This window comes from Pezoporus occidentalis, unplaced genomic scaffold (genome assembly GCF_034315485.1).
Source record: "Pezoporus occidentalis ecotype Australia unplaced genomic scaffold, CSIRO_AGI_Poc_V1 ctg38, whole genome shotgun sequence".
Taxonomy (NCBI): Eukaryota; Metazoa; Chordata; class Aves; order Psittaciformes; family Psittacidae; genus Pezoporus; species Pezoporus occidentalis.
This window is the reverse complement of record NW_026915702.1, coordinates 6,755,044-6,767,845: the sequence shown is the minus strand read 5'-3', so window position 1 is coordinate 6,767,845 and position 12,802 is coordinate 6,755,044. Positions and strand designations below refer to the sequence as shown.

Genomic DNA, 12,802 nt, shown 5'->3' with positions numbered 1-12,802 from the left:
CAAAGACTGGACACCAGACTGTCTGGACCAGTGCCTGATCTGATAAGACAAATCCCATTTTTGCATGTGCCTCCACGACAGTTATGACTAAAGATGCCATTAGTAATCACAGACTTATTTTCCTGTTTCAGTTGTCAAATAGAATTACACTCACCTGACAATAAACAGGAGTAACTTTGTCATCTGTTGAGCCTCTTTGGCCATGGAAAACCAAATGCAACCAGTCTGTGCTGGCTCTTAACAGAGTGACAGCTTTCTGGACTGGTTAGTTTTTAGCTGCCTAAAGGAAGATTAGAAACAAGATGAACTGGCAAACAGGACAGATGTAAATTAGGCTTTTCCTTTCTTTTTTGAACAACCACATACCTTTTTGGCACTTTATTATATTCAACCTTTATTTGCCCCCCCCTTTTTTTGTTTTTTATACACTCATTTGCAAGTTTATACTGTTTATCCATCTCAGTTTTGTGCAGATACATTGTAAAATTGGATCTACTGCCTCCAATTCTATGGCAATGTTATACATAGTAAACTATTACTTTGAAAGGGGAACTGTGTTTTAGAGATGCTGAGAACAGTTTATTTTGCATGTTAAAAGTAATGATTCTTGAGGATGCTCAAAGTTTTAATAAGGTAACTGCAATAAACCTGGAAATGCTATTTTTCCGGTTTGAAGGGGTTTTTTGTGTATTGAAAATACCTTTTCTGTGTTTTACAGCAAAATCATGTTTGTTTTGCAAATTGGAAGCATTTCACAAACAGACAGTTGCAATACCAATCTGAGTGATCCCAACACTGTAGACAAGGCAGTGCTCCTCCAGTACAGTGTAAATAATGGAATTACATGGCAAGTAATTGCACAGCATCAGCCAAAGGACTTTATACAAGCCCAAAGAGTGTCTTATAATGTTCCCCTGTGAGTACCCAGTCACATTTCATTACCTTTAAGTGCAGAAGATATATTTCTACTAAGAATCTATCTTTGCATCACTGCGCAAGTAAAAAGTTTGATGAGAGGGTAAACGAAGAAGAAAACTTAAGGGGAAGGCTGATCAAGAAATTCCAGCCTAATGTTTATCAATATACTTGAAAGAAAAACAGGTTGCTTGTTTTAAAGATATGATACAAAAAAAAAATCCTTGTCTCTGTGCATTTTTCAGCATTGTTTTGCATGTACAGTGTGTTGATATTCAGTGGTGTAGAATAATGCTTTAACTTTGCTCTCAGTTCTGTTGGGGGTTAAATAGGGATATGCAAAACACCAATAGTCTGGAGCTCTCACAGGCTCTTGTGTTTGTGATGACAGGGAGGCACGAATGAAGGGAGTCTTACTGCGCTGGTGGCAGCCCCGTCACAATGGAACAGGTCATGATCAGTGGGCTTTAGACCACGTAGAAGTCGTCCTGTGAGTATCAGCTTCACCTCATCCCACCCCATCTTAGAAAGTACTGAAATTCCTCCAGCATGCCATGAGTGTTAAACTCAGTAAGAATTGTTGTGGGCCAGGGAATCCTTTAAGAACCAGTCTTTGCTAATGCTCTGCCCTGACTGTAACTGTCAGTGGTTAAGATGGCCATGAAATAAGTGCCACAGCAGGGGTGTTGTGCATCATGGAAAAATGCAGGAGGGAAAGTGGGACTTTATCACAACCAAGTATTGGTGTGGTCGTGTAATACCAGCAATGACTATGAAAAAAATACTGTGCTGGGACATAAGAAAGGATGTTCCCTTTCAACACTGTGCTGCCATGTAAGGCTGTTTTATATTCTTTCAAAGATACAAAAGAGTCTGCTGTATGGCTCTTTGCACAGAGTAATGTTGTTGTGCCTCTGAAAAATTTGCGTTAGCAACTAATGCCTTATTCATTTCCTTTTTTTAGTAAGAAGGATACTGTTCAGAAACAGGGTTCACTATATCAGGTTCCTATGGTCCGAGCTCTATATTCATCCCCTTGTCAAGATTTGACCAAGTGTCTGCACCCTCCTGATTCTCCCATTCTTGAGCTGGGTTTCGCTGGCAGCTAACCCGTTTTTCCTGTGTTACATCACGAAGAGATGACCTGCTTTTTCTCTAACACTTTAGTTCCAGTAGAAGTGAAATGCTAGTGGCTTCCCGGGCGGGAACTCATCGCTGACAGTGGTTGGCAGAGAGAGGCGTGCCTGCTCCATAGATAGGTTCAAACGTTCCTTTTATTGAAAAATGTAAAAACCAGCAATGAAGAAATTGGTTTTGGATGACCTCCAGACTCTGTAATTATAACCATGAGGTTTCTGAATAGCAGGGATACTGCAAGCAATGTTTTGTAACAGTAGCAAAGTCAATTAGTTGACTGCTAGCTAGCCCTGTTCTTTCCACTGAAAAGCACCAGCTTGCATGGCACTCATATCAATCCCAAATCAATCTGGCCCCAACACTGAGTTAATTGTACATGTTCTGCTGCTTTCACACACCTTGCTGGGCTCTGCTTCCATAACATTACATTTAAAGCTTGAAGGAACAGAGGGAGGATGTGATTCCTGGCTTAGTTAATCAGTGGCTGTAAGATGCTGCATTAGGAATGATATGGAAGAGTATGAACCTGCAGGAGGTTCACAGTCTTTAGAAAACCTTGGAAAAGGGAACTGGTAGTTCTGAAGGATCCCCATGTTCTTCTACCGTGCAATTAAAAAGAAAATATATAATAAAAAGGAAAAAAATCAGGTCAGAAAAAAAATGGAGCATAATCCAAGCATTGAATTAGGGTGTGTAAGCAGGAATAGGACAGATCTTTAAAAAAGTGATTCTTAGGCTGAAATATGGAGGACTTGAGATCTGCAGGTTGTAGACTAGACACACAAGTTGAGTGTTGACAAGTCAACTATGTGGGATATATTATACTAGAATGCAGACAGCAATAGAAATGCTACAGCAAGTAATCACACCTTACCTAGAGAAGGAATTGGATGTGCAGACAGTGCCTCCTCCCTTCACTTCTTTATCTCTTGTTAAAGAGCTTTAATGCTCTTCTGAATTTTGGCCAAAATATCAGACTAGAGACAGAGAGTTTCCACCCTGTTCAAGTGACACCTGGTACAACCCACAGAGGAAGACAGACCAGACCGATTTCTCCTGTAACAAGTACTGTGAAATGTAGTGCCATGACAGCCCATTTCCTAGAGGCCAGATGTAGAGTTCTGCTCCCTGCTAACTACGACATTTGAGACGTGCTGCTCTCAGGAAAGGCAGAATTACCTGCTGTGGTACATCTGGTTCATATGCTGGCATGTGCTTAGACCTGACAGGTGGCTTCGACCCCTCTGTTTTGCTTAAGTTCTGTCTGTACCGGTTAATTCATCAAAATATTCTGTAGACCTCTTAAATTTTATTTGCAAGTAACCTGCCAAGGGTTCAATAAAGCCTTTACAAGGCTTTCTGAAAGGAGGCACACTGTTCCTTGTCAACAGATACTCCTATTTGGGGTTTCATTTGGCTCTGCTGTTTCACTTGGCCACCTCACCCTGGTCACTTTACCCCCAGTGCTTGAGTTTCTTCACTTGTAAAATGATGAAGCCACTTGAGCACCTGCACTGAGTGCTTTCCAGCATACAGAAGGGAGCCTGGATCAGTGTCTGTTAGCACTAATCCTGGATGATCCTGCATGCACCAGGGATTCACACCATGAATACTATGGATAGGATTTTGCTTTAATTCTTAATATTCTTCATTCTCCAATGAAGCGCACAGAAACCTTGCATGGGCAGCTCTCTGGCAAAAGACAATGAGACAGCAACCCTTGAGCAGACTAAGGCCTGGAATAAGAGGGCAAGCAGGGAGAGCACCTGCCAGCAAGGAGAGCTGGCCTGTAGGGATGTAGCACAACAAAGGATTTTATTTCCCATCCAATATGGGGGATGCCCCTGCCCCTCCTTACAGTGCTGACCCCAGGCACAAATCTGTGAATACCTGCATTCATGGTTCTACTCTTCTCAGCAATTCAAAGGTTTGAAATTGATTCTGCCACAGGCCCAGCTGCCAAGCCATAGTGCAGATAGCACTTAACAGCTGATGCACAGCCAGGGTCATGCCACTCTGCTCAGTCCAGTTGATTTCTGAGTCAAGGACCACCATCCTCTCACCAGCAAATACATTTTCAGAGTGCAATTTCTTTGTTTCCTTTCACTCCCAATCTAGTTTGTTGGAGGAAAAAATAAGATGCCGATTATATGTGCATGCAACATACCTGCCAGTGATAAGAAAGGCCAAAGAAGGATGGCCTTGTATATGACTTAAAATCATTTCTCTTTTGAATGAATTATTTGAATGACTCATTAAAAAGCAGTATCATTAAGACTGATGCAGCTGCAAATGGTGCTCAAATTGAGCACCTCTTCTGAACAGGTGAAACACAATACCTGCTTTATTATGTTATACATTAAACTGATCTTGCCAATTTAACTACTTGCCAACTTATTTAACAATGGCTGATGTTGGTCCTGTGGTGGGGAGAGGATACTAGCTGTCAAGTTCTCCAGTCCTTTTTAAAGCTAGTGCCTATTATTCCTCAATAGTGCAGCATTTTTTCTCTCTGTTCATAAAGAAGGCTTTGGGCACAACTCTCACAATTTCCATGTGGCTCTTCTTAGGATAAAAAAAGTATTTCATCACAGACCTAACAGTGGTTTCCTGTGCTCCTGCACTTCTGCCCTAAGAAGAGCCATGTCCAACTCTGCATTTCATTTACACATTGTTTTTCTCTGGAAGCACAGCTCTCAGCCTGTCTGCTGCACAGACACCACACACTTTTTTGCATGTGCATTTGGAGCTGCTATTTCTTCATGTATGGGGCAGGCTCTTACAAACCTCTCATAAACTTAATTCTGGTCAAAGGTATTGAGAACTAAGGAGTAATGATAAGCTGAATACTAAGGGTCTGGTGCTGCTTTCTTTGCACCCCAAAACTCATTCTGTGATCCAAAGGAATTTGAGTTCTGCAAGGAATGCAAGAAATATTCTCCCCACCTACTTTATGGTTAACTGTTGCATAACAGAACAAATCCTTCATAGCCATCACTCCATGCTCTTCATTGTCAAGATATTACCACTTTTTTGGCACAAATGATTTAGTGAGAAATTATTGCAGTTGGTGCAAAGAATGTTATCCTTATTTTGCAACATTAAAATACAAATTATACATTCTAGTTCTAACAACTGCTCATGTAGAAAAGCATTTTCGTCTGCTTGTTTCAGTAAAAAGCAATGATTTGAAAAATGCATTTAAATTGAAGTATCAACACAGCTATGATAAACAACAGAAACAGTACAAACATTAGGTAATGATCTGAATATTTACAACATTTATGCCAAATTTAATATGATGCTGTCTGTGCTTTTATGATGTTTTTGTTATGTCTAAAAAGTGCATGCTGAATTTTATAAAAAATATATATATAGCATTGATTTGAAATATCAGGAAATAATTTGTTCAATTTTTATTTTCAAAAGAGATGAAAAGTCGTATATTGCCTCTAAACCTCATCAGGGTTTTATGACTAATCACAGTGCTGCATGCATTGAAAGGCATATTCTAACTTGTGTTGTATTTCATTGTTTGCTGTCATTGGTTTTACACTAGAATAAGGTAAGTACTTTCCCTGAATCAATAGAAAATGTATGTTTCTGTTACAGCTACAGCTCTTCCACAAAGTTTTGTCAATAATTGGTTAGTGGAAAAATCATTTGTACTCTCTGAGATGTGCCACGTAGCTCTTGAGGGCCCTAATCCTGCAGCTCTTCCCAAGGAAGCAATGAAGTTAAACTCAGCAGAAGGTGTTCAGCAGATTACCCCATACCATAGTGGGAATTTCACTGAGGTTGCAGTGAGAAGGATTTCTCCTTCTCCTGCAGTGCATCAAGACCCAATGGAAGGCACCTAGTGCATTGCATGGGTGACCTCTTAGTTCCAACAGGGAATTCCCACTCTTTTAATGATCACAGAGCTGAAGCCAGAGCCAGGTAGTGTACGTCAGTGAACCTGCATGGTGGCATAGCTCATGAGACACACAGTGTCTTCCCAGTAGTTTTTATCTTTCTAGTTTCTTATAACTCTGCTTCTTTGTATTGTTGCAGTTAATAGGTACCACTAATCAACAGTTACTGAGCTCTGGGTTTAACTCTTGACCTCACCAGAACCAAAGAACATTTCTCATTGATATGAGCCATCAGGACTTCAGTGAAAGCACATGACGTTTCTCATTATAGTATCCCCCTGACAAAGCAAGCATTTGTCATTCAGCCTCAAAACTTACTTACCCCAAGGCTAGTCCCAAAAGGCAGCTTTTGCTGTTTTCTAAGGCCTTGTTCATGTTTCATCTTGTTATACAAATATTTTTTTTTCTATTTGATTCCTATTGTGCCCTGTCAATTAAAAATAAAAACACTTTTATACTGTTTTTTTTTACCACTTATTTTTCATTCCATTTGGCCATGTTCTATGTAAAAAAAAACAAAAAAAAGAAAACAATAGCAAAAGCATGGTAAAACCTTTTATCAGTCTGTGAAAATACAAATTAAATTTGTTATTAATAGTATTGAAAGCATTCTTAAATCCACCAAACGCAGCCATGCATAAGTACTCCTGCAAACTATAGTATATATTTTTTATCATGATTTTATAAAGCACTGTCTGTCTTATACAGTGCTTGTCTCCTATCAACATATAAAAATAATTCAGAAACATAAATATATACTTTCTGTGATTTTGTGAATACCAGACTATACATACTATACAGTATGATACTATAATATATAGGTTATACATACTTACCTATAGCAAGAGTGAAAATGATACCATTTTCTATAGCAAGCATGAAGTTTTTATGTGGCATTCCAGTAGTTGGAAAGTCTATGTCAGATGTTGGTGGGGACAAATTTAACCATGTCAATGGAAGTTAAAAGAATAAGTTCTTGAGAATTCAGATTTCTCTTATTTTTCACACACTGCACTGCTCTTGTGGTCAGTGTGAGACATAAATATATGTTTCTTTGTAACTTGTTGATCATATAAAATAACAAAGCAGAATGATATATATAAATAATAAGTAAATCTCTTTTAAGTCATTAGGTAACCCTTTCTTTGTTTCTTTATTCAATTCTTTCTTTTCCTTTTTGGTTTTGTTTTTTTGTTTGTTTTTTCTTCCCCCTTTGTTCATTATTTTAAACATCTTCATCATAACTTTAAGGCCAGATACAAAATGGTTAGGAGTTTGAAGTGAAATGGAGGCAAGATGCACCTAGCAGTGTCCAAAAGGAGCCCTGAAAACCTCTGCTGACATGTTGCTGAATGTGAGCAGACCAAAGGCAGGAGGAAAATGCAGGAATGTGAAGGCCCCTGGGCCATGAACTGTAGCTCAGCATGTGCCCTAGCTGCCCAAGCCTTGCCTAACCTGAGGCTTTCGCAGTCAAGCTCAGTCCTAAATTTAACGAGGTCCAGAAACAGCATCTTTTTCATCCAAACACATTGACAGGCTCTGATTGGTCCCATTTACCTAGAGCAAGGCCACTCAGTTTTGGGCTGTGCTTTCTCCCATGTCCCTGTCTCCTGTATTTCAACTGCAGAGCAGCCTTCTCCCAGCAGATAGGTGCTTCATCCTCACTTCGTGGTTAAGCTGCTCTCCTGAGAGGTGGGATGTCACCTTGAAGGCCTTGTGTCTAAGGAACCACCCACATACCAGGCAATGGGAATTAAAGGGAAGGCAAGATTAAGACCTCCTTCAAACCTCATGACCAATGGCAGCCACATTCAAAAGCGGGTTCAGGGTCATGATTTCCCTCCTGCCTTCCTCAGTGAGGCACTCAGCACTGGATTGAGTGTGATGTTCCTCTGAGGTGACTGCAAGACCAGAATAAAGACTGGTTTTCAATGCTTCTTTGCACCTGAGCTCCCAAGTGGCATTAAAACTACATAAAGCTGTCTCACACAAAACTCTCACAAATCCTTTTCACTTGAAGAAGTCAGGTGAAACTCAGGACAAGTCAGCCTAAAACATTAACTCCTCTCTCAATTGCCAAATGCTCTAGAGCTGTGCTTTCCTGTGGGAGTGCCAAAAGTCATGCTGAGTGTAGATCTGCTTGCTTTTGCTGTCACCAGGAGCTGGTCTTTGTTTCATTCTTGTATGTACATTCCAGTGGCCAAAAAAAACCCAAATTATCAAAAATTTGCAAAGCCTTGGAAAATCAGTCAGGAAGCAACTTGGATTTCCTTAGGGGCTTATACTTTAGATTTTGACACAGCTGCTTTTATACAGTTTAGTCAATTGTGTTCTAGATTAGCTGTTGAAAAGGGTATAATTTTGTTATACAGATTTTTTTAGATTAAATTAGTATACTGCAGCGAAAGACAGCTTTGCAGGATCATATGTATTTTGCAAAGCATGCAATTATCCTTTTTTCCTAAGGGCCACATTCACTAAAAGTAGGCTTATGCACTAGAGAGGAAAGTATGACTGGTATGAGTACTTAACTTCTTACCCACAGAGAAAACTCACAAGTGAAAACCTGCCCTGGTTTCAATGGGAGATTTGTTCAGTGCAGTGTCTACTCCAGGCCTTTACTTCACCTATCACCTTTAAAATCTTACGGACTTTTTGCTTTGGAGGGTTCTGGTACCATCCAGTCCTTTGGAGGACAGAGGCTTAGGCCAGCCATTCTTCTCCCACTGCAAGACAGACATAGAAAGCACAAGGTCCTAGGTAGGTAGGGAGGATTATGACAAAGCAGGAATTAATCTAAGACTGCACAGATTCATTACAGTTTTTCAGCTACTTTTCACTGGAAACCAAAAGAAAGTTTGGCCATGCAGTCACCAGCAGTTCCTCCTGGGAGAAGCTCCTTACACCCTATGGAATTGTCCTTGAGGTCTGCATGGTCTCTGCTCTGATCTCTTAAAGAAACTGCATCCTCTGACTGTATCTATGGGAGTATGTCGTATGCTGGTTTTCTGTGCAGAGAAAGGGGGTTAGGTGGCTCTAGCAGCAGTATGTGATACTATTTTTATTTTTAAAGGCATTTCCATAGTCAAAAAGTCTTTCTCGTGCCCTGGGACTCTACAGTGCGTAGTTCACAAGTCACTGCCTCTCATAGCAACATCTCAGCTGCTTAACACATCTGGCCAAGTGCTCTGCAAGTTGCAGGTCTGAGAGGAGACATCCTTTATCAGAAATTCAGCATACACAAACTTTTTCATTCTCATGTAATTCTGAATGCAGTCTGGCTGTAGATTTCTGTAGGCCTGTATTTGTGTGCATGTACTAGGGTTCTGGGTAGGTATATAGACAAATCAAGAAAAGGCATAGCCAGATGAAGCTTTGTGGCTGTTCTGCAGTCCCCTGCCACAACAGAGGCAGGGGGTGCAGAGGATCTGCACAGTGGGATGTGTGGTGCCGCACATGCAGTTCTCTCCAAGGTGTATGCAAGTCTATCTAGGCTATAAGTTGACTCACAAGAATGCACCACAGACGCTGTAACTCCCTTTCCAAAGCTGTGGAAATTTGGAAACTGAAGCCAGTTAGGTGGGTTTCAGGTACCAAAGTCCCAGACAGCCATGTAGTCTGCCACTGCCACTGCCACTGCCCTCACAATTCTCCTTCAATGGGAGAAGTAGAAACCTATGTTAGGTGTGATGGGTCTTGTCCTTGTCGTGGTTTAAGCCACCTAGGACAGTCCTTTAGGTAGGTCTTCTGAATGAATATTCCTTCTTCAGCTAGACTGCAGTCAGGTTCTCTTGCCTGGTCTCCTTCCAGACATGATGATGCTTATTTCTGAGATCTTCCTTTAATTTTGGGTGGGGTTGTATAAAGGAGGGAATCATTAAATCTGCATAAAAGTGTTGTACTTCACTTCCTATATGGTAAAAGTGGAAGATAATGGAGAAAAGCTTTTCTTCTGTTCTCAAGATAAAGCAGTTAATGGCAGAAGACAGAAGAATAACTGGAATATAAAACCATTGTAGAGAAATGCCGTGTATTGAATGAAGTGCATACAGCTTTAGTGAATCTGGCCCTAGGCAGCACAAATATTCATTAGCTGAAACCTCTTAAACTTTCCCTAAAACTATGAATTGTAAATAAAAGCAAAGTGGGACAGATTCTCAATTGCCTTGTACCTCACTGTTGTATAAATGGTGCTTTTCATGCTACTGTACACAGGCCTGAAAGGTCAGGCAAGGACAAAGAAGAATCTGCCCCACTAGCTCACTGCTCCAAAAGAATTTAAAGTGAGTATCAAAGACACTGACAGTCTTCTCTTCCCCTGCCCTTTGATTTTAACAGCACTCGCAAACAAAATTACATGATGAATTTTTCACGGCAACATGGGCTCAGGCATTTCTACAACAGAAGACGAAGGTCACTTAGACGATATCCATGAAGAAACGAGAAATTTATTTTTTTTCCTCCCAACATGTGATGTGTTGCTTTTCATTCTTTAAATCTAGCACTGCGTCTGGTATCAGGACTTTTCTGCAACTGGCTGGATGAGTAACTGAAAGCCTTTCTCAAGACAGAGTGCACACCACTTTTTCGCACTGTGAACTAATGAGAAGTGACTTATTTTCTCATAGGTAAATGTTTTAATGTTGATGTGTCTGTGAAAATTGTGATCTGTTGTAATATCAGTTACAGTGGCAGTATTGGAAGTAAGCAACTAATTCTGTTTAACAGGAAAAAAAACGTTTAAGCACAAAGACTTTTCAGATTTTATGTTTAAAAAACCCTACATACTAAGTACAGAATTTAACATTCTTGGTCACATAGGTATTTAAGTGCACTGTACTTCAGCTCTGTGTCATTTTATATGATTAAGTTATCATTGTTTGTCCTCTCTGTATTATCTTCTACAACATGACACATTGGCACTGTATTTACTTGTTTTGCTGTTGTAATACTTTTGCTGCTGATTTTTGGGCTATTTACCTTACAACAAAATGTATTAAGAAGAAAAATTCGAAGTACCTAATCCAGAAGATGATTGCAAAAGTAGTTGTAAAGGCACTGATATCCTTCAGTCTTATTCTTTAATATGTCTGTGGGTTAGCATTGTTTTGTGTATAAAAAAAGAATGCTTGACATTAAACTTTTTTCTACTAAGGAGCTGTGGAGGAAGCCCCAAACAGAAGTTCCCAATTTCCTATCTAAATGTAGTCAGTTCTCTGCAACTGATTTACTTACAGTAACTGCCATTTGGTGTCTGTAGTAATGAAGTGATTTGTAAACAGTGAACGTTTCATCGTGTTCTCTTTGGTGTTTGTTTCTATTGCGGGTCATGTTTGTATCTTCTGATAAAGTTGTATCTACACCAGCAACGTTATAATGCCCCTATAGCCCTAAACTGTCTATTAGCATAAATAAAATGCTTCACTTTATGGTGAACCAAGCTAAAGATCCATGCTTCAATAAAAATAATGTCAACAAAGAATTTTGATGTTAGACTTTTCAAGCCATGAAATCATAGTCCAAATTCTTTTGCTAAATACCTAGATTTTAATGCAAACATCAATGGTATTTTTTAATATTTAGTACAGCACTCTTAATAGCACTTTGCAAATAACATAAACCAAGAGATCTTCCCAGTCTCACCTGTGGACTTAACATGGTCATCGGAACAGGTCCTAGTGCAAGGAATAAAATGGGACCATGGACCAATACACACTCGTCCATACCTGCAAACCCAATATGCAGTGTGCAAATAGGCATTTCAAAGCTCTGAGGAGTACAGTGCAGCAGGTAAAGAACCCTGTTCAAAATAAAGTTGTTAATTAGTAGGATCATAGAATTGTTTAGGTTGCAAAAGACCCTGAAGATCATGGAGCCCACCTGTTACCCCAGAGCTGCCAAGTCCACCACTAAACCGTGCCCCTAAGCACCACATCTACATGTCTCTTAAATACCTCCAGGGACGATGACTCAACCACTTCCTGGGAAGCCCCTTCCAGTGCTTGAAAATCCTTTTGATGAATAAATTTTTCCTAATATGCAATCTAAATCTTCCGTGGCGCAACCTGGAAGAAGAGACTGACCCCTCTTGCTACAACCTCCTTTCAGGCAGTTGTAGATACGGTCTCCCCTGAGCATCCTGTCAGGCAGTTGTAGATAAGGTCTCCCCTGAGCATCCTTCAGGCTAAACAACCCCAGTTCCCTGAGCAGCTCCTCATCAGAGAGAAGCGTCATATATACCTGCTGTGCTCTTATATCATGCATATCTGTTTATGGCACCATACTGGTCTAAACCAGAATGGTGTTTGCAACACATCCATGCTTGGCCACCTAAAATGTGTTTAGGCAGCTTCTGATCAAAGGTATTCAAGCAGTGCAGGAAAAAAGGAGGTCATTCAGTAACCAGCAAGTCAAAACCTTGGCTTGGTCAAAATTATGCAACAGACCTTTGACACACCTGGAAATTTACTGCAACTGCCCAGCCTCCTGCAGCTGCAAACTCCCCGTACTGTTATGGAGAACCATGTGTGTGCTTTCAGTCTTTGAAACAAGATAAAGGACCTATTCAAGGAAAGAGCAGCAAGGAAAAAAAATAAAACACAGAGGTTATTAAAGAATATAATAGCTTTGGGCAAGAGATTTTAAAACACTGTAATAAAAGTTTTGCCCATTGAACAAACAAAAATGCAAGATATAAAGACTCCTATTTTTAAAGATAATTTTATTTGCCCTAATATGTCAATAGAGGGGTGATATTTCAATCTAAAATGTGCACGCAGCTAGTGTGTTGCTAGGAAATTAATGTATTTAAAAGATTTAGATACAACGAGGCACTT

At 40.0% G+C, this 12,802-nt stretch overlaps 1 protein-coding gene and 1 long non-coding RNA gene across 2 annotated transcripts in view; one reads left to right on the top strand and one right to left on the bottom strand.

Moving 5' to 3' along the window:
* RELN (reelin) overlaps window positions 1–11,448 on the top strand; it is a 282,373-nt gene extending 270,925 nt beyond the window's left edge. The window contains exons 62-64 of the mRNA XM_062632047.1: window positions 719–916; window positions 1,307–1,405; window positions 10,305–11,448. Coding sequence (XP_062488031.1) covers window positions 719–916; window positions 1,307–1,405; window positions 10,305–10,401 — 394 coding nt within the window. The 3' untranslated portion in view covers window positions 10,402–11,448. The remainder of the gene's footprint in view (window positions 1–718; window positions 917–1,306; window positions 1,406–10,304) is intronic.
* On the bottom strand, window positions 2,520–12,053 carry LOC134170567 (uncharacterized). The gene is made up of 4 exons (XR_009967310.1): window positions 11,610–12,053; window positions 8,506–8,692; window positions 6,281–6,393; window positions 2,520–2,648 (listed from the first exon to the last, which is right to left on the bottom strand). It is a non-coding gene; the product is annotated as an uncharacterized LOC134170567 (long non-coding RNA).
* Window positions 12,054–12,802: the final 749 nt, after the last annotated feature.